Consider the following 21,887-nt stretch of genomic DNA (forward strand, 5'->3'; position numbering starts at 1 on the left):
TTTGTGGCCTAAAAGAAGGAAATGACCAACACATAAAGCTTCCTTTTCTTGTCACATGGAGGCAGTTCTTACTTACCAAAGGCAATTAGATGAGTAGCTACTTAGAAGTCTTTGTGAAGCTGTGTACTACAATAGGTCAAAAGGGGATGATGAGTGGGCTTTAATAGCATCAAGGGAAAGGAATTGGGCCTCTTTGATATGTGTCAGAGCTTCTGTGCAGTGGAAACAGCTTCACCTGGAGGAAAGTTATGGTATAATTGTCTTACCTAATTTGTGGAATTTAGATTTAATAATTATCTTTGCATACATCTTTAATGTAATTTTGTGTTTTAGGAAAAGCTCTTCTTTTCTAAAGCAAAAATGCAACAGAAAAACAAATATACAGGCTGGAGAAATACATACCCTCTAAACCAGGCCTGCTAAACCAGAGACCATGTTCTATTGTAACACTTTTAATGGGTTCTTCACAGACAAAATCTCTTGTATTTGGGCTGACTTGGACTCCACTGTCGCTGCAGAGTCTGTTAAGGGGGTTTCCAGCAATCCCTCTTGCAGTATTATATTGGACCAGTTTCAATCTGTGATGCCTGAGGACGTGGAGAAGCTATTTGGGGCAGGGCAGCCTACCACTTGTTTTCTGGGTCCTTGCACAACTTGGCTGCTTCTATCTAGCAGGGAAATTGTTCAAGGTGGCCTAGTTAATGTTATTAACTCATCACTGGGGAGGGTAGGATGCCTCCTTGGTTGAAGGAGGCAATGGTTAGACCGCTTCTTAAGATGTCTTCCCTAGATTTCTCAGTGATGATAATTATAGGCCAATCTCCCATGATTGGGCAAGGTGATTGAGAGAGTGGTGGCTAACCAGCTTCAGGCAGTTTTGGAGGAAACTGATTATCTAGACCCATGTCAAACTGGCTTTAAAGCATGCTATGGGGTTGAGACAGCCTTGGTCAGCCTGATGGATGACCTTTTCCAGGGAATCGACAGAAGTGTGATCCTGTTGGTTCTTTTGAATCTCTCAGCGGTGTGGGATACCATCAACCATGGTATTCTTGTGGGGAATTGGGGATAGGAGGCACTGCTTTGCAGTGGTTCCACTCTTATGTCTCAGCCAGATTCCAGATGGCAGATTTTGGTGATAGTTGCTTTTCAGAATGGGAGCTATTATATGGAGTCCCTCAGGGCTCCATTCTGTCACCAATGTTTTTTAACATCTACATGAAACTGCTGGATGAGTCATTGGAAGATTTGGTGCAAGGTCTTATCAGTATGCTGATGACACCCAAATCTATTTCTCCTTGTTGTCATCAGAAAATGGCATTCATTTACCTGCCTACAGGCAGTAATGGGCTGGATGAGGGACAACAAATTGAAGCTGAATCCAAGCAGGATGGAGGTGCTCATTGTGGGGGATCAGAATTTGAGGGATGAGTTAGATCTTTATGTGCTGGATGGGGTTACACTCCCCCAGAAGGAACAGGTACGCAGCTTGGGTGTGCTCTTGGATCCAAATCTCACCCTGGTATCTCAGGTGGAGGCTATGGCCAGGAGCACTTTCCATCAGCTTCGGCTGATTCAACAGCTTGAAGAGAACAACCTAAAAACAGTGGTGTATCAGCCAGTGGTGCTCCAGGCTTGACTATTGCAATGGGCTCTATTTGGGGCTGCCTTTGTATGCAGTTTGGAAACTTCCGTTGGTTCAAAATGTGGCAGCCAGACTGGTCTCTGGGGTAACCCGGAGATACCATATTATGCCTGTCCTCAAACAATTGCTTTGGCTGAAAATATGTTTCTGGGCAAAATACAAAGTGCTGGTTATCACCTTTAAAACCCTGAATGGCTTAAGTCCGGGTTACCTTAGAGAGCGCCTTCTTCTGTATGATCCCCATCGCATGTTGGGGTCATCCGGAGAGGTCCGCCTGATTACCACTGGTATATCTGGTGGCAACTTGGAACCGGGCCTTCTCTGTAGCTGCTCCTGTCCTGTGTGGAATGCACTCCTGGCAGATTTTCATAGTTTGGGCTCATTGTTGGCCTTCAAGAGAACCCTAAAGACTTACTTGTTTGGCCTGGCCTTCCAAAGTTTTTAAATTGTTCTTAAATATTTTTAATTGGCTTTAAATGGTTCTGAACAGTTTAAAAATTTTTTTTATATTGTTATAAGCCATTTATTTTTAATGGTGTTCGTTTTTGTTTTTACTTGCCGAGCACCACCTACAACCTTTGGATGGGTGGTATAGAAATGAAATAAATAACTTAGGGCTCCCCCAACTGTTTTTGGACTGCAACTCCCATAATCCCCAGCCACAGTGGCCAATAGCCAGGAATTATGGGAGTGATAGGCCAACATCTGCAGGAGGGCTGAAGTTGAGCAGCCCTGCTCTAAACCAAACAACTTGTAGTTTTCACACTGACATGAAATGGTATAGTCATTTCTATATTTGCTAGTGCATACAAAACACACTACTCTCCAATTCATGAAATGATTCTTGTTGAAAAAGTTATTAAGAACACAGACTGAAAACTGAACTAAATGTTTAGTAAAGTTGCATGATAGTCCTTTTGGGACTGTGTGCCTTTTTAGATTGCAGGTGAGGAAATGCACTCTTAATACTCTTTGCATGTTAAAAAACAAAGCACATCGGGGAGAAGGCTAGACTAGATCCTTTTCCTGCATGCTATTTTTTTAATACACAGGCAATATTTCACACGAGGCAGCATTCAAAAATGCAATTCCCCCAGTATGGATCAGGACAGACTCTGTTACGTGATTTTGCTAAATGTGTATTTTGGCTCTGAGCTGCTCGCTGATAGAAGTATTATTTGATGAGCAAATCCAGGATGGTTTTAATAGCTTACACTCTGTGGGACTAAGTTGTCTGGTGTTGTTCTCTTTTACCCCAGGGCTCTGAATGGAATGCAGCCAACCTAGAGGAGCTTCAAAGGAACAGGTATGAGCTCTTTGCAAGACACAATTACTACTACTAGAAAGGATTAGCACTTCCAGGAACTCCCTCTGATCTGGAAACTTTGGACTTTGAGACTACCAGTTGCCATACCTCTTGATGCAAATTTGTTTTCCACTCAAAAGTATTTCTGCTCTAGGTTTCGATCTCACATAGGATTACTGAGTAACTGCAGAATGAGATGATCGGGAGATAGGGCATGGTTTAGTTGGTGGGGGGGTGAGGGACAGAAGTAAAAACATACATTATAGTGAAAGGAGTGTTAAAAGTCTTTATTTGAGGGTATATTTGAGAATCTTACCTATTCCCTGTCTGCCCTTTCAGGGTCAGCCACATTCTTAATGTGACTCGTGAGATTGACAACTTCTTCCCTGAGCACTTCACTTACATGAATGTGCGGCTCTATGATGAGGAAACCTCACAGCTGCTGCCACACTGGAAGGAGACCTACAGCTTCATTTCAGCTGCCCGGTGAGAAGTAGGCATGTCAACATGAAAGCAGCTGCAGGATTCTTACATTGCAGAGTGATTAACTATCATACCTTACTATAGCAAGGGCAATTCATGCATGGAAACAGGATGTTAGGTGTGAATCTTAAGACTCAGCAGAAATGGGAGGGCACATTTCATCCCATACAGGCATATGCGTGCACACCCCATTTTGGCAGTTGTTTGGGAGGGCCTGAAAAACTAGACAAAAATGCCCACTCATTCACCTCTCATTCACCCTAAAATGCTTTTGTGGATTAACTTTTCCACAGCTCTAATGCATCCTTTTCTGGTTTGTGAGCTACCATAAAAACATAAGAAAAGCCCTGCTGGATCTGGCCCAAGGCCCATCTAGTCCAGCATCCTGTTTCACACAGTGGCCCACCAGATGCCACTAGAAGCCTACAGGCAGGAGTTGAGGGCATGCCCTCTCCCCTGCTCTTAATCCACTGCAACTGGCACTCAGAGGCATCCTGCCTTTGATGCTGGAGGTGGCCTATAGCCCTCCAGTAGCCACTGACAGACCTCTCCTCAATGAAGTTATCCAAATCCCTCTTAAAACCTTCCAGGTTGTTGGCTGTCACCACATCTTGTGGCAGAGAATTCCACAAGTTGAACATAGAACATAGGAAGCTGCCATACACTGAATCAGACCATTGGTCCATCTAGCTCGGTATTGTCTACACAGACAGGCAGCAGCTTCTCCAAGGTTGCAGGCAGGAATCTCTTTCAGCCCTATCTTGGAGAATCCAGGAAGGGAACTTGAAACCTTCTGCTCTTCCCAGAGTGGCTTCATCCCCTGAGGGGAATATCTTACAGTGCTCACACTTCTAGTCTCCCATTCATATGCAACCAGGGCAGACCCTGCTTAGCTAGGGGGACAAGTCATGCTTGCTACCACAAGATCAGCTCTCTTCTCCGCTTATGTGTTGTGTATGAAAAAAGACTTCCATTTGCTGGTCCTAGATTGACCGGCAGTCAATTTCATAGGATGACCCCTGGTTCTAGTGTTATGTGAGAGGAAGAAGAATTTCTCTCTATCCACTTTCTCCACACCATGCGTGATTTTATAGACCTCTATCGTGTCTCTCCGCAGTTGCCTTTTTTCTAAACTAAATCGCCCCAGGTGTTGTAGCCTTGCCTCATAAGCAAGGTGCTCTGGGCCCCTGTTCATCTTGGTTGCCCTCTTCTGCACCTTTTCCAGTTCTCAATGTCCTTTTTTCGATGTGTTGACCAGAATTCTACACAGTACTCCAGGTGTGGCCGCCCCATCGTTTTGTATAAGAGCATTATAATATTAGCCGTTATATTTTCAATCCCCTTCCTAATGATCCCTAGCATGGAATTGGCCTTTTTCACAGCTGCCGCACATTGAGTCGACATTTGAGCTATCCACCACAACCCCAAGATCCCTCTTCTGGTCAGTTACGCACAGCTCAGATCCCATCAACTTATACTCGAAGTTGGGGTTTTTCGTCCCAATGTGCATCACTTGAAACTTGCCAACATTGAACTGCATTTGCCATTTTGTCGCCCAATCCCCCAGTTTGGAGAGATCCTTTTGGAGCTCCTCACAATCCGTTTTGGATTTCACTACCCAAAAGAGTTTGGTAACATCTGCAAATTTGACCACCTCGCGGCTTACCCCTACTTCTAGATTATTTATGAATCAATTAAAAAGCACCAGTCCCAGTACAGTTCCCTGGGGAACCCCACTTCTTACTTCCCTCCATTGTGAAAACTCTCCATTTATACCTACCCTCTGTTTCCTGTCCTTCAACCAGTTAGCAATCCACACATGTACTTGTCCCCTTATCCCATGACTGCTAAGTTTTCTCCGGAGTCTTTGATGAGGAACTTTGTCGAAAGCTTTCTGGAAGTCCAGGTATACTATGTCAGCTGGATCACCTTGATCCACACACTTGTTGACACACTCAAAGAACTCCAAAAGCTTTGTGCGGCAAGATTCACCTTTGCAGAAGCCTTGCTGGTTCACTCCCAGCAGGGCCTGTTCTTCTGTGCTTTACAATTTTATCCTTGAGGATGCTTTCCATCAATTTGCCTGGAACGGACATTAAGCTAACCGGCCTGTAATTTCCCAGATCGCCCCTGGATCCCTTTTTTAAAATCGGTATTACATTTGCTACTTTCCAGTCCTTCGGTAGAGAGCCTGATTGCAGGGATAAGTTCTATATTTTAGCAAGGAGGTCGGCAATTTCACATTTGAGTTCTTTCAGGACTCTTGGATGGATGCCATCCTGCCCTGGCGATTTACTAATTTTCAGTTTTTCCAGACAGGTTAGAACATTATCTCTTGTCACTGCTATCTGACTCAGTTCTTTAGCCTCCATCCCCGAAAAGCCTGTTTCAGGAACAGGTATATGTTCAGTATCCTCTGCTGTGAAGACGGACGCAAAGAACTCATTGAGCTCCTCTGCAACCTCCATATCTTCCTTAATAATCCCTTTCACTCCCTCATTATCCAACGGTCCAACCACCTCCCTGGCAGGTTTCCTGCTTCTGATGTATTTAAAGAAGTTTTTGTTATTCCCTTTCATGCTTTTAGCTAAATGTTTCTCAAACTCTCTTTTTGCCTCCCTTATTATCACCTTGCATTTCTTTTGCCAGAGTTTTGTTCCCTTTTGTTCTCCTCATTTGGGCAGGCCTTCCAATTTCGAAAGGAAGCTGTCTTCCCTTTCATGGCTTCCTTGATGTTACTTTTTAGCCATGCTGACATCTTCCCGGACTTAGTGGTACCTTTCTTCCTTTTGGGTATACAATCTAACTGGACTTTTAGTATTGTGGTCTACATCTACAAGAAAATGCTGCACCTATGGTTCCTGGCTCTGGCTCTGTAAATCTAGTATTCAGTGCTGAGGCAGCAGTTTCTGACCGACAGGGTTGGGAGCTACATATGCTATAAGGATAGCAGCAATGTACTGAATCTGGCCTCTGCTTCCCTTGTTGAGGGCTGGGCAGGGGCGTATCTAGGGTAGGGCAGGCAGGGTATGTGCCCTGGGCGCCACTTGAAGGGGGGCGCCATTTTGTGAAATTAATTTTTTTTTTAAATGGCTGCCGAAAAAAAAAAGGCCACCGTGCATGCTCAAATGGCCTCTGTGAGGCTCTAGGTCAGGCTTCCCCAAACTACGGCCCTCCAGATGTTGATGAACTACAACTCCCAGCATCCTTAGCCATAATTTATTGTGGCTGGGTATGCTGGGAGTTGTAGTTCAGCAACATCTGGAGGGCCGCAGTTTGGGGAAGCCTGCTCTAGGTCATGCCAGACCTTGCAGAGGCCATTTGAACATGCACGGTGGCCATTTTGGTTTCAGCGGTCATTTTTTTAAAAAAGATTATTTTTAAAAATGGCCACCGCATATGCTCAAATGGTCCCTGCGAGGCCCTAGAGGCCAGTGGGGGGGGAATCTTTGCAGACCCTCCCCCCACAGCCTTTAGGAAGCCTCCCAAAGGGGCTACAGGTAAACATTTTTTTTTTAAAAAAAATTAATATAATATGACACTGTACACATATTCAGATTGGCACTATGTACAGAGAATCAGGGCTTGTGAATACTGAGCTGAAGCTTATGAGCTAGGATTGTATTCATTTGCTCTTACTTTGCTTCTTGTGATAAATGAGTTAAACGTGATATGGCTATTAATGGTGAGTTTGTCTTTGAATCAGTGTGAAATCCTTAGTATTAAGGCCCACAGGGAGTTTCTTGCTCTCTTTCTCTCATTTTAACTGTCTTTCTGAAAGACTAGTATATATTCCAAACAATGACACAGTTTACTCTGCATATCCTTTAATTATTTTCAGAGTATCTGGGAAAAGTCAAATTCTCCATTTATTTTTAAAACTTATGTAATAGTGATGCTACAGTGCATAGTAGAGAATTAGACAGGCACTTCTGTTTCGTTTTCCAAGTACACCTCCACATAGTATTTGGGTATTTCATGAGCCCCAGCATACTGAAATTTTAGTTTTCCAGCCTTTTTTGGTCTGGCTAAGTCCACTGCTAAATAGTTTTTGAAATATTAAAAGATTAACGAGCTTGACTTGTATTTTTCAGCTAATATTATGGTAAAATTATCTGAAAGATGGGTGTCAGATGTTTGGACAGGGGGTGCAATTTCAGTGCTTGCCCTAGGCGCTATTTTCCCTAGATACGCCTCTGGGGCTGGGTCCTGGCTTAGTATATTGTCAGGGCTGCGAACAACATCGGTAAGCTCCTTTTGTCTATCTAAGTTGGAGTTCTGCCACTTGAGCAACCAGAGTTCTCTCCAAAGCAGCAGTGAGAGTTGCTTGTTCCCCAGTCACTATCAAGCAGTGTGGTCTCAGCTTAACAACTAATCCTGTGCCTTGGCAAATGGTTAGTCAGGGCAAGAAGCAGAGGGATCATAGATTTGGTGGAGCATAGGACATCTGGATGCTACCTTCCCCCTTACACCTATTCTAGTGATGTGGTGGCCTTGCTTACATCCCAAGCTCTCTCTTGCAGGGCACAAGGCTTGCGAGTGCTGGTGCACTGCAAGATGGGTGTAAGCCGCTCCGGCTCCACAGTGATTGCGTATGCCATGAAGAAGTACGGTTGGTCACTGGAACAGGCCCTTCGCCACGTGCAGGAGCGACGCCCAATTGTCCATCCCAATCCTGGCTTCATGAGGCAGCTGGAACTTTATCAGGGAATTCTGAATGCCAGGTAATTGTAGCAGAAGGGAAAGAAGGGCATGATATTGTCTGGGCCATGTATGTGAGTGGGAGAGAGGCTATTGGGGTCTGCAGCTGCTCAACCTTAATACTTATACAAAAACTGGATTTGTTACTGTTCAAGAGCTGAGCTATATGCTACGCAAGAAGGTGTCTGAGCGTAACCCGATGGCCCTCTTTAAACTGGAAATTCTGCTTCAGTAGAGGGATTAGAGAAGAGGAAAGGAAGAAGGGTGCTTAACATGCCCTCTACCCCAGCAAGATTCCAAATAATGCCTACTTGTGAGGGTAAACATTCATCTGAAACCCCCTGGGGGGTTGGGAAACGCTTGTGGAGTGCTTTTGGGATGAGAAAACAGCAGGCGGAGAAAGAGTTAAGCGTCAGCCCCCACTACTTCTCATCTCTCTACGTGTAATTTTGTTTCCAGTTGTTTTTTTAAAGGTCATTGGACTATTGTTTACATGAATTTGCTTGCAACATGTAGTTTGACCGCTAAAGATAGCATAGGAAGTAAAATGTCATTGTCTAAGATTTGTAGCTGAAATTAGGAAGGAATTTGTAATTTCAATAGGTTTATCTTATTATTGTCATTGTGACTTGATTTTAAATCTGCCCCCACAATTTGGCTCTTTCTGGAAACAGAGATGAACTGTAATTTGTTTTGGATCTTAATAGTTCTTTCCTGTCCTATCATAGCAGATTAGCAACATCCATAGAAAAAACTAAGTCCTGTTGCAACTCAGTATATCTCATTCATCTCATGTCTCTTTGCAGCCGACACGGCAGCCTATGGGAACAAAAGATAGGAGAGGCCCAATCGGAAGACTCTTCGGATATAAGTGATGCCAGCAGTAATCTTTCAGGAAGCCCAGACTATGAGACTGTAAGCTCAGAAGAAGAAGAAGCAGAAGAAGAAGAACCTGAGGAGCTAGTGACAACCCCCCAGTATTGCTTTCGGCCTTTGCAGAAACCTCCTGAAGAAACCAACCATCCTCTTGACCCACTTGCTGGTCCTCGGCTTAGTCTTCAGGACACAGAAGAACCTGGAGCATCAGATGACTCAGGGGCTGAAGAAGTACGAAGACACCTGGCCACCATGACAGTACCAGAGCAGACAACCATGCTCCGACGGGAACGCATTAATCTCTATGCAGTCATGCGCAGCATCAGTGAGATGGATAGCCCAGAACTCACCTCTTTGCCAGAATGTGCCACAGAAGAAGAGGTAAGGGAATGTAAAGGCATGCATCTGAAGAGGGGTGAGTGGAAGGAGTAAGCAAATGTTTTTTGCTTGTCTCCACCCCCACCTTTGTTTGTTTTTTAAAGGTCCATGTATGCCTTCCAACAAGATTTCCATTTTTGTGCATGTGGACTAAGACTTTTTATTAAACAACTAGCCGAGCGCGCACAGAGCATCTGTGCGGCGCTTTGGGGCCGGCTGTTTCCCCCTCCCTCTTCCTCCTGCCCCGGCCCTCGGTCTCTCCTCTCTTCCCCTTCCCTCCAGCCCCACGCCTCTCTAGTCCTCCTCCCCTCCCGTTCCTCCCCCCACACAGAGCCCCACTGGGCGCTGGGTGACCAAGAAGGGCCCTGCCACTCACCCGCCGGCGCCATTTTTTCTCCCTCCCGTCCACCTGCCGTTGCTGTGGCTTTTCTCTCCCCACCATCCGCCCGCCCGCCTCTGCTGCTTTCCTCTCCCCCCTCTCCCTGCCGCCGCTTTCCTCTCTCCCCCTCCCCCTGCTGCCACTTTCCTCCCTCCCCCTGCTGCCACTTTCCTCCCTCCCCCTGCCGCCCCTCTCCCCCTCCCCCTGCCGCCCCTCTCCCCCCTCCCCCTGCCGCCCCTCTCCCCCCTCCCCCTGCTGCCCCTCTTCCCCCTCCCCCTGCCGCCGCTTTCTCCCCCCGCCGGCCGCCGCCACTTTCTTCCCCTTCTCCTCCTCCCTCCTCCGGGCCTCTCACTGGAACTCTCACAGCATGTCGCAAGAGTTCCACTGCCAAATCCTGGACACGCATGCCGGCTAAGAGAATTAATTATATAGATACACACAGCTTGCAAAATATGAAAATCTATATTCTGGCTTAAACAAACTTGTGGCAGAGATGGGGACAGATTGCAGTGAGGGAACACAAAATGGCACTGCTTAAATAGATGCTGAGCAGGGAACCCAGGGGGTACAAGGTCAGGAACCTGAGGAAAAGTAGAGAGGAAGAGAAATCCTATGTAATTGCTAGTAATCTACTTATGCCTCCTCTCCCCACAGGTATTTCTTAATGTAGAGAGGAAGACGCATGTGTCATTTGAGCCATCTCCCACAAATGAGGAGAACTTAAGGCTGACAACGGACTCCACAGCAAAGCCCTGCCTGCCAGAAGGAGAGCGGGCACAGGGTCGCAGGCCTGGACGACGTGGACGCAGGGCCTCCAGGGGCCATTCTCATCTCTGCAAGCAGGTTTCATATCATCCTGTACCAGGCAGGGTGCGTAAAACAGCCCGGCGCATGGAGGGTCCAGTCCCGTTCTGCCGCAGGCCCCCCTTGCAGCATCGCCTCTCTGTGGCCCAGCTGGCTGACGCTGCCCTCGTGGTGAGTCGGGCCAAGGAGTTTGAGGGACAGACAGACCCCCAAAGCCCTGACAAGCTCCTGTCACCACCTCCCCCCAAACCTAGAGAAGATGCTGCTCTCTGTCCTCAGCCCCGCTCCCAGCCACGGCGAATGGTGCGCCAGGCCAGCATAGACGTGGACCCAAGCTCAGGATGAAGATCTGCCTCTGCCTTTCTCCATACATACTGTTACAAAGTGGAGTCATTCATGGAGCCCAGAGGCTAAACAGAGGTTCATTCCATATCACAGGATGCAGGGGAGTTCTTCCTGTGCCTGAGGCACTACCGTGTCAATTATCTTGGGAGGGGGCATCTGAGAACTGCCTGTGGGAAGAGTAGGGAAGAGGAAGCAGGGACCTTAGGTCTTTGTTACCACAGCCACCTCACAAACTTGAGTCTAATGGGCAGCCCTAGTGTGTGGAGGGGGAACATGAGTCCTTGTGTGGGTGTCTATCCTCCACGTTTCAGATCTAGCCTTGAACACTGCCTGGCTACATGGGGCAACAGGTGCCACATTTTATATTGCACCTCTGTTGATTCCTGTTACCTGCTTTAATGCAAATGAGCTTTTTCAAGTGAGGTCAGGACAATAGTCTCTCACTGTGACACAGACACACCCAGCCAATGTGCCATGACCAGCTTCAGTCAGCCTGAGAATAAACTCACTTTCCTTTTGCTGGAGCTCTCGTTTTGTCCTTTCCTGCACTGTGTACCCTAACCATAAATCTATCCATCAGAAAATGAGAGAGAATGAGCACAGTTCTTGAACATATGACACTGCCTTATCCCAAATCGGACCATTGGCCCACCTACTAGCCCATTGTTGTCTATACTGACTAGCCGTGGCTTTCCCAAGTTTCAGAGAAGGGTCTTCCCAGCCTTTAATGGGAGGTGCCAGGGATTGAGCCTATGATCATCTGTGTGCAAAGCAAGTGTTCTCCTACTGAGCCCCAGCCCCTCTCCAGAGAACAGAATGTTCTCCCTACGCCTGTGGGGGGTCCAAAAGGGACTTGACCATTAAGAATAACTGAGTCATACCTTACTTTCTCATTGTGGGGGGAAATAAGATGACCCCTTGAAGCAACAGCTGTGGAGTACTGTGTCCTACACAGAAACAACCATCTGGTAAAACATCCCACATCTAACCCTGTGGAGCCCATTTTCTGTGGGCTCTGACCACATGATTAAGTGGAGCCTTACCATGCTCTCACAGGTGGGAGAGTAGAATGTGTGATAAAACTTGGCTCAACGTGCAGTTAGAGCTGCCACATGGGATGTGGGTTTTAAACAGAAGCAATGTGAGAAGCAATCGCCTTAAGCCGAGGAGCTTAAGACTAAACTACATGTTCCTATCACCTTGGCCCAGTGTGATTCTCCACTCCAACCCCTCATCCCACTTCAAACATAAAGAGCAGCTGTGGAGTCTGGATCAGATTGGGACTGCAGCACATAAGGAAAGGGCACCATATTTACTTGCATCCAAGGCTAGTTTTTTTCACAGTTCTTTGATATTGTATATCAGGGAGTCCTCTTAAATCCGTAGTTTTCTATTTGAGTAAATATGGTGTTTAACTCTTTCCCTTTATGCTGTAGTCCCAACAAGCTTCCCTAGGAAGCTACTATTAGCCCTGGGAGAAAAACCTCCTTCCAGATGCTGTATAAATACCCACTCCCTGCATGTCCAGGGTCTGACAAATGGCACCAGGGGGCCATTTATCCCAGTCAGCCCTGATTCTGTTCTTAGTATGTTAATTGTAAAGAGGAGAAAGAGAAGCCCATTTACCTTCCTCTACAGTGTCCATCACTAAGTCTGGTAATTTTTTTCAGTGTCCATTGACTGGCTCCTAAATCCAAAGAAAATCTGTTAACTCCTGCTGTAGTCCTAATCCTGACTGGGCTCCTGCACTATTAAAGTTTGGTAGGGTAGAAACATTGAGGGCGAAACTATACATTTCATATAATTTGTAGTCTGGTCCTTATGAAATGAGGGTGGGGAGAAGGAATGGTCCCCAGAGGCGTATCTAGGGAAAATAGCGCCTAGGGCAAGCACTGAAATTGCACCCCCTATCCAAACATCTGACACCCATCTTTCAGATAACTTTACCATAATATCAGCTGAAAAATAAAAGTGTAGCTCATTAATCTTTTAATATTTCAAAAACGATTTAGCAGTGGACGTAGCCAGACCAAAAAATGCTGGAAAACTACAAATGTCAGTATGTTGGGGCTCATGAAATACCCAAATACTATGTGGAGGTGTACTTGGAAAAATAAACAGAAGTGCCTGTCTAATTTTCTACTATGCATTGTAGCATCACTATTACATAAGTTTTAAAAATAAATGGAGAATTTGACTTTTCCCAGATACTCTGAAAATAATTAAAGGATATGCAGAGTAAACTGTGTCACTGATTGGAATATATTCAAGTACTTCAGAAAGACAGTTAAAATGAGAGAAAGAGAGCAAGAAACTCCCAGTGGGCCTTAATACTAAGGATTTCACACTGATTCAAAGACAAACTCACCATTAATAGCCATATGATTAAGACATCACATTTAACTCATTTATCATAAGAAGCAAAGTAAGAGCAAATGAATACAATCCTAGCTCATAAGCTTCAGCTCAGTATTCACAAGTCCTGATTCTCTGTACATAGTGCCAAACTAAATATGTGTACAGTGACTTATATTATGTTAAATTTAATTTTTTTTAACCTGTAGCCCCTTCGGAGGGCTTCCTAAAGGCCGTGTGTGGGGTCTACAAAGGTTTCCCCTCCCCCCGCTGGCCTCTAGGGCCTTGCAGGGACCATTTGAGCATGTGCAGTGGCCATTTAAAAAAAAATTTTTTTTTTTAAATGGCCACTGAAAATAAAATGGCCACCGTGCATGCTCAAATGGCCTCTGTGAGGCCTGGCATTTTGTTTTCAGTGGCCATTTTGTTTTCGGTGGCCATTAAATTTTTTTTTTTAATTTTAAAAAATGTCGCTGCTTTCAAGTGGCGCCCAGGGCGCGTGCCCTGCCTGCCCCACCCTAGATATGCCCCTGATGGTCCCTAGCAATGAAGGGAATGGCAGAAGGAAGAGGACATTAGGAGAGAATGGGCAAAGAAGAGAGTTGCCCATGGCAAGAGCCATAATTATTTAAAACAACTAGCCAGATCTTTACCTGTAATTTCTAGGGCTTTTTTTTTTTTTAAATCCGCCATGAATCCCAAACAGTTGTAAATGGGGATCTGCAAAGTTAAGAAGACATTTTTGTCCATCTCAGCCAGATAATATCTCATAGCTATCTTCCTTGCTAGTGGTCAGAAAAAGTGTCAGCAGTAAATGTTTGGCTAGCCTGGTAAAGATTTTGACAGCCTATTTCCATGAGTGATTTCAGAAAGCCAGATGTGAATTTCTTTTCCTGGCAAAAGTATAAACAAAGGATAAAAAAGCAAGTATTTTGCTTGTACTGCTATCCCTATTTTTAAAGATCGAGCAATTAATGATCTTAAATGCCCCATGTATGGGCCCTACAGATCTACTGGAAACACAAATTTGTGTCACCAAATCCAAGCTGCTCTCCCACCCCTCCTCCACCCAGTTTGCAGAAAAATCTGTGTTGAGAAAAGGTTATTGTGAACAGAGAAGCAGTAACAGGAGGTATGGACTCTCATGACAAGGTTGCGATCGGGAGCAGAGAAGTGGCAGGCAGGGAAAGAGTTAAGCAGTCCCAACCTTGCCACTTCACTTGGAAGGTGGCAGGCACCTGAGGTTCACATTAAAAAAATGTGAAAAAAATAGAAACCCACAGCCTCAAGTGCGTGCACTCCCCTGTCCCCACATGAGAATCTACTTCCCATCCAGGTTCCAATATGTCAAGATTTGGTCATAGAAACATAGGGAGCTGCTATATACTGAGTCAGACCATTGGTTTATCTAGCTATGTATTATCTTCACAGACTGGCAGCGGCTTCTCCAACGTTGCAGGCAGGAGTATCTCCCAGCCCTATCTTGGAGAAGCCAGGGAGGGAACTTGAAACCTTTCGCTCTTTCCAGAGTGGCTCAATCTCCTTAGGGGATGGCATATGTAAAATACATATCTTGCCCTACTTCTGCCCTGGGAACCTGGCATCTGTAAGAGATTTGAAACAAGTTGCAGATAGGTTCCTTGATGGAAATAGGGCAGGACAGGCAGATTGGTGGGTTTGGACATAATGACCAATCTCAGTACATTAGGAACATCGGAGGCTGCCATATACTGAGTCAGGCCATTGATCGATCTAGCTCAGTATTGTCTTCACAGACTGGCAGCGGCTTCTCCAAGGTTACAGGCAGGAATCTCTCAGCCCTATCTTGGAAAAGCCAGGGAGGGAACTTGAAACCTTCTGCTCTTTCCAGAGCAGCTCCATCCCCTGAGGGGAATATCTGACAGTGCTCACACTTCTAGCCTCCCATTCATATGCAACCAGGGTGGACCCTGCTTAGCTATGGGGACAAGTCATGCTTGCTACCACAAGACTCCAGCTCTCCTCTTGGAACCTGGACAGGGAGCAGAGGCTCACGCGGTGATGGGAGTGCATGTTCCAAGGGCTGCAGATACTTGTACAGACATCAGGTGCTGCAGCCATTACATGTAAAGCCACCCAAAGTCATCCTACATAATCCAGTGTCATCCTTGAGCAATTTACTGCGCTTTGCTGGTTTGTACTAATAAAGAGCACTTTGAAGAAAACCTGTAGACAAGTTCTTTGTGGGCCTCCCAGCAAATTTCTCTGCCTCGCTCAAGTAATCCATTTCTGACATACCAATATTCCTCAGGCCTATTAAGCCAAAAGAGCTTCGGGCAGTTTTGGGAGAAGCCAAACCTAGCCTGTGCTGCCTTCCAGACACTTTAGCTCATGGTAAACTGGGCATGTGCACTGGGGAGTAGCTATAATTGAACAAGGGTGGAGAGACAAATATCCCTGAGCCCCTAAGGGAGGGGAGCCTGCCAGCTGGGTGGCGCTTGCTCTTTACTCTCCTCCTGCCTTTCTGGAGAAGGAGGAAGGGGCAGGGACCCATCTCCACTTTTTGTCTCAGGGCCCACTCCAACCTTGATGAGTGTCTACCATCACACACTGGATTCAGGTTTTTTTTTACACAGCCCCTCTGAAGTGATCATGAGATCAAATGAGAGCCAGTGTTGGACGAGGAACAGGGAGTTCAAATCGCTGTTCAGCCATGAAAATAACTTGGTGACGCCCGGCTTATCTTTCAGTCTAACCTACTCTCATTTCTCTCTCAGCCTAACCTACCTCACCGGTAGGTTATAAACATAACCATGCACACCACTCTGGTTTCCTCGGAGGAAAAGCGGGATATAAATGTAAATAAATAAAATTAAGCAGTATGGGCATAAATTGGCTTTGCTCCACTAATTTCACCTCAGTCCTATTGAATGCCAAGGAACTGCTTTCAGCACTGCCCCATCCACAACTCTGTACCATCATTCTTTCCTCTTACAGTCCTTTCACCGGCAGCAAATACTTTTCCTGACCTCATCCGCTCTTGCAGCAAAGAATCTGATGTTTGCTAGGTTCATTTAGAAGAGGGATAGTGAGACAGACACAAGCCTCCCAGGAAACCATGATGCCTCTGGTCTGTTGTTAACTCCTGATGCTGGGGGGCGGGGGGGGGGAGGTGTAGGCTTTGATGACTCATTGGTGCAGTCCAGACTGGGCATTCTGCACACATTCAAGGGTGCCTCTTCCCTAGCTAACCTGCAAATGCAAAGAAAAATAGCATTAGCTTGGGTTTGCAAATTGACAGCTGCATGATTAGCTGTGGCAGGTAAGAATAATCTCCAGGAAACTAGGCATGGAAGATTTAAGAAACTGGGTAAGAAGTGGATTTTCTTTTTTTCGGGCCATTGATGTGCATAGGTATGCTGTATGTCAAGGCGGGCGAGTCAATTATTTTAATTTGATATCAAATTTGCATCCCATCCTTCCTCCAAGGAACTCCAGATCATGTTTATGTTTATCCTTATAACAGCCCTGCCAGGTGGGTTAGGGTGAGAAATATGTATTTCATTTATATCCTGCTATATCCCATGGGTTCAGAGGGACTTACAGCATTTCATCCTTAAATGTTAATACTTCTGTTTCCAGAAAGCTCACAATCTAAAAAATGCAATGGTTTAGAAAATAAAAGAAGCCAAATTAAATCAAAATGAAATTGTAAGCATAAATTTCATTTAAAAGAAATGGTGGCCCAGGGTGGAAACTCTGTCCCAAGGGTGGTTGTGAACTTGTGATGGTATCTCTAGAGTTTTGCCCAGAAAGGAGATAGATGTTAATTTACTGGTCCTGGAATGCCGCCACTCCTCCAATAGCAGCATCAGGTGTCAGTGGTGACTATTGGAAAAGATGCTTCAGATTGGCTGGGCTGCATGGGATCAGATCTCAGTTCTCTTTACTGGTAACAGATTCCCTGAGGCTGCATCAGGAGGAGGGAGACAGATGTGAACTTACACCTCCTGGAATGCTTCTGCCCACAATATAAAAGGCTTCAGGACCTAATAACAGCTTCCAAAACAGATCCCAGGGCCAGGTTCAGCACCTACACAATGTTCCTCTCTGTTTCAAAGTGACTCAGCTGGGTAGCATCTAATGGTCATCATTTCTTCTAATTGTGAACAGGTAGTTTAGTGGTCATCAGCAAAGTATATGGTCATCAGTAAAGGACCTCCCATTGCAACAAACCTAACAATTAACAACACCAGAATTGAAAGAGTTTCACATTACATCATACATACTTGGGAACATTGTTAAATGAACACAATGGCAGTACACAAGATATAAACACCAGGATTGAAATGGCAAGAGTGGCTGTTGTAAAAATCTGCTCTGTAATAGGGATTTCTGTATAGAACTGAAAATGTGTGTGGTGAGGTGTTACATCTATTTAGTCTTGCTTTGCGGAATGGAAGATTGGACATTTAAAAAACAGAATATGAACAAACAAGAATCTTTCAAGCTCTGGATATATTGATGTATATGAAGAATATCATGGGTAGATAGAATTACCAACGAGGAAGTTTTGAGAAGAATGGCAAAAGAGAAAGAGCTAATTAACATCATTAAGAGAAGAAAACTTGGATATCTTGGCCATGTTATTAGAGAGGAAAAATACGCCTTACTGCAGTTAATCATGCAGAGAAAGATTAAAGGAAGAAGTAGTATCGGAAGATGAAGAACATCCTGGCTGCAAAATTTGCGGGAAAGGTTTGCATGCAGATCCTTACAACTTTTTAGAGCAGCAGCATCCAAAGTCAGAATAGCCCTAATGATAGCTAACCACCGGTAGGAGATAGCATCTGAAGAGGTTTAGTGCACATCTGTTTGGAAGAGACATGGGACAACCCAAAAATAAGGTAATCGTTTCTATATACTAGGAGGACTCTCTAGGCAAACAAAATATAAGTTTGCAAAATGAAAGAAGAGGAAATACTGAACACTTGCAGCAAAACAACAAAAAAACACCTCACAAGGCAATTATGTGAGTTGTATGGACTTGTGTGCGAACCAGCCATACAACGTAATTACATAGTTACGAGACAAGTAGGCTACCCCAGCACATTGGTATTCCATAGCATACTGGCACTAAGCTGGAGGGTTCATGTAACTATCGTGACTAATATTTCCTGGTATTTCTGCATATCACTGCGTCTCCTGTACTTCGCAGGGGCGATTGACCCATTTTATCAGTCTGCCCCAGGCAATTAACAAGGATCTGGTTGGATTCCAGAGGGCGACTGGAGAATTTCCCAGCAATCTTGTAGGCAGCTCTCCAGCGCGACTTCTTGAGGCTTGGACCATCGAGGCCACGATGGCGCTGGATGAGATTGCTCCTAAGCGGCCTTTTAAAGTCTGTGGGTCTTGTGCCCCTTGGTTTTCAGTGTTGCTAAGGGGCATGAAACCGATCAAAAGACACCTAGAGCGATGCTGGTGGGAAACTGGGAGCAAAGACGATCGAACATGGTTGCATTCCTATGTTCAGGAGTATACCACGGCAATGAAAGTGGTGAAGTCTACTTATTTCTCTGCTCTCATTGCATCGGCAGAATCCCATCCAGCAGCATTATTTGGGATCACCTGTACCCTTTGGGGGAAATGGAAAAAGGAAGACCTTCCGAAGGGCTGCTGTGATGTTTTTGCCAAATTCTTTGCCAATAAGTTCACTTGTCTCTGCTCTGAGTTGGACTCTGTGCTATATCCATTGAGGTGATGGAAGTAACGTCTTGTGATGTCATTTTGGGATACGTTTGAGCTTGTAGAGGCTGATGACATGGGGAGGGTTTTCTGTGGTATGAGTACAGTGTCTTGTTTGCTTGATCCTTGCCCCTCCTGGTTGATTTGTATGGCCAGGGTGAGGGGGTGAGGTTCTGGGTCCAGGAGCTAGTGAATTAATAACTCAGGGAGGGAGAGATTCCTCTGGTTTTGAAAGAAGCAGTGGTCTGCCCTCTCCTGAAGTCTTCTTCCCTGGACCCAGAGATATTAGATAATTTTAGACCTATCTACAACTTTCCCTTGTGAAGCAAGGTTTTGGAGAAAGTTGTTGCTGCTCACCTGCAGATAATCCTAGATGAAGTGGATTTCCTTGACCCTTTTCAGTCGGGGTTTAGACCACAGCACAGCACAGCAATGGCATTGGTTACTCTGGTGGATGACCTCTAGCGGAGCCTCAGTGAGGGGAGCACACCTCTCTTGGTTCTATTAGATCTCTCAGCGGCTTTTGATATCATCAACCATGGTATCCTTCGGGATTGTCTGCAGGGGTTGGGAATTGGGAGCACAGTGTTGTGCTGGTTTCGTTCCTACCTTAGTGGACGGTTTCAGACAGTTTGAATTGGAGGTGAGTTGTCTAGCCCACGGCCTCGTTCTTGTAGAGTGGACTCACTCAGTCCTTGCTCCCATGCTTTTAAACATCTATATGAAGCCGCTGGGTGAGGTCATCCATCAGTTTGAGGTGAGGTATCATCAGTATGATGATGATGATAACCAATTGTACATTGCCACCCTGGGCCGATCCAGGGATGCCATGAATGTGCTGATCCAGTGAGGCTATTCCCACGATCCCTGGAAAGCAGGCTAAGGGAGTTTAGACCACTTTCCAGGGATCGTGGGAACCTCCGGGCTCGCACGTGAGCCCAGTGCTCCCAAGGCAGCTAGCCCGCCTAATAACCCCCCCCCCTTAAATGAGGTTAACGGAGCGAGCACTCAGTTATCATCATTTTTTTGCTCATGTGTCGCTGCAGTGCGTGGTGACACACAAGTAGACCCCAACCAGGAGGCTGCAAGCAGCAGACCCCTGCACTTGCGCAGGGCATCCTGGAACTTCCAAGGGCCGTGCAGCCCCCAATCCCCGCAGCCCCCATTACAGAGCCAGCAGTTGTGTGGGTTGCCTTTTTATTGTCTGCAGGGAAAGCAGGCTAAGCCCGCTCTCCCCACAGACCTGGAAGAAGCTCTTCTCATCGATCATGAGAAGAGCTTCAGTGTCTGGAGGCTGTAAGGGCTTGGATGGGTCAAAACAAGCTCAGGCTTAATCCCTCTAAGACAGAGTTGCTCTGTCAGAGTTGCTGACAGAGTTGTTCAGTTCTCGATCTGGCCAGGTTCTGGTTTCGAGTGTTTCCCTTGACAGGGTCGTGCTCCCCTTGAAAGAGCAGGCTCGCGATTTGGGGGCTATCCTGGACTCACGGCTCCTGCTAGAACAGCAGGAACGAGCCGTGGCTAGGAGAGCCTTTGCCAAGCTTCGTTCGGTGCACCAACTGCGGTCTTACCTCGACTGGCAGGCCTTGGCAACCGTAACTCATGCCCTCATCACCTATCGGTTGGACTACTGCAATGCACTCTACTTGGGGTTGCCTTTGAAGATGACTCGGCTGGCCCAAAATGCTTTGGCCCAGCTGTTTATGGGCAGCATAAAATATGATCATGTTTCACCTTTGCTGAGGTCGCTGCATTGGCTGCCAGTTCGCTTCCGGGTCCAATTCAAGGTGCTGGTTATCATCAATAAAACCCTTCAAGGTGTGGCACCTGTGTACCTTCAGGACCACCTCTCTTGTTCAGCTTCGACCCTCCCTGTGAGGTCATCTCAGGTGGGCCTTCTCAGAGTTCCCAGCCCAGGAGAGGTACATCAGGCTCATGAGAGGGCCTTCTCTTTTCTTTCTCCCCCACCTCACTTGTCTTCATTCTTGTTTTAATAAATTTGCTATAAAATAAAATAATAGCCTTGACAAGTAGTAGGACCTGCAACAAAAGCCTGAGGTTAAGAGCAGATGAGAGATTGAATGGTGTCAGCTGAAAGGGATAGCACTGCCAAAAAAACAGCTCATCAAGTGCTGAGTAATCATGGAGGTCTGGTCCATCCATGCATGCATACACAGCACACGATTTCTCTGCAGTGGTTTAAACTGCAGTGTAACATGATCATTCGACTCTGTTATCTGACAGTGGACTTTACTGGCTGCCCACTGAAAATACTCCATTTGAGGAGGCATGAAGAAATTGAAAATCTCTGTTTCTGATGCGCGATCGCGGGTGGCCAATTCATACAGGCAAATCAACAAGCGATGAACATGATTGGTTGAATCGCTAAGCTGCAGCACGAATTAGCATACTCGCTTAGATGAACATGTAGAGGAAGTCGCAATAAAAACCTAGAGCTTCAGCTCGTCAGGTGGCCTAAGAACAATCTCTCTGGTTTCAGAATGATTACCCATAATAGGCAATACCGAGGAGGAGGAGGAGGAGAGAAAAAAACTACAATTACCAGCATCCCTTCGGGCACGCTCAGGCTTGTGGCCGTCTTGCAGCGACGCACCTTGGGATCTGTGGTCCCATTCTCTTCTTCCTCTTCAGAGAGTCGCCGCTATCTCACGCCTAGTAATACACGGAGAACAAAATTCTCTCCGACAGGAAGATTGGAAGCCGGAAGGAAGTCGAATCAGAACTACAATGACCACCATGCTAAGCGGCAGGGGAAGGAGGCGGCTCTACGAGGACGCATGCGTAGAAGGATTTTTCCTGGTTGCTATGGGAGCTTGGAGTAGAGCTGGGGTCTGAATTGGGCTGCGCTTCCGCCGTGGCGTCGGTGCAGTTCC

The 21,887-nt window shown here is 46.0% G+C and overlaps 1 protein-coding gene and 1 long non-coding RNA gene across 5 annotated transcripts in view; one reads left to right on the forward strand and one right to left on the reverse strand.

Moving 5' to 3' along the window:
- SSH3 (slingshot protein phosphatase 3) overlaps nt 1–11,441 on the forward strand; it is a 34,887-nt gene extending 23,446 nt beyond the window's left edge. For both annotated transcript variants that reach the window (XM_053286973.1, XM_053286972.1), the window contains exons 10-14: nt 2,905–2,951; nt 3,291–3,437; nt 7,958–8,158; nt 8,942–9,392; nt 10,423–11,441. In XM_053286973.1, the coding sequence (XP_053142948.1) occupies nt 2,905–2,951; nt 3,291–3,437; nt 7,958–8,158; nt 8,942–9,392; nt 10,423–10,917 (1,341 nt within the window). In that variant the 3' untranslated portion in view covers nt 10,918–11,441. The remainder of the gene's footprint in view (nt 1–2,904; nt 2,952–3,290; nt 3,438–7,957; nt 8,159–8,941; nt 9,393–10,422) is intronic.
- LOC128341003 (uncharacterized) overlaps nt 1–21,829 on the reverse strand; it is a 31,778-nt gene extending 9,949 nt beyond the window's left edge. The window contains exons 1-6 of one of the 3 annotated variants that reach the window (XR_008314141.1): nt 21,557–21,829; nt 16,281–16,503; nt 13,926–13,992; nt 12,544–12,604; nt 10,948–11,084; nt 10,212–10,349 (exon numbers count right to left, since the gene is read on the reverse strand). This is a non-coding gene — a long non-coding RNA (uncharacterized LOC128341003). Of the gene's footprint in view, nt 1–76; nt 236–10,211; nt 10,350–10,947; nt 11,085–12,543; nt 12,605–13,925; nt 13,993–16,280; nt 16,504–21,556 lie in introns of those variants that run through there. The other 2 variants (XR_008314142.1, XR_008314140.1) reach the window with 2 other exon arrangements.
- Nucleotides 21,830–21,887: the final 58 nt, after the last annotated feature.

This window comes from Hemicordylus capensis, chromosome 1 (genome assembly GCF_027244095.1).
Source record: "Hemicordylus capensis ecotype Gifberg chromosome 1, rHemCap1.1.pri, whole genome shotgun sequence".
Lineage (NCBI taxonomy): Eukaryota > Metazoa > Chordata > Lepidosauria > Squamata > Cordylidae > Hemicordylus > Hemicordylus capensis.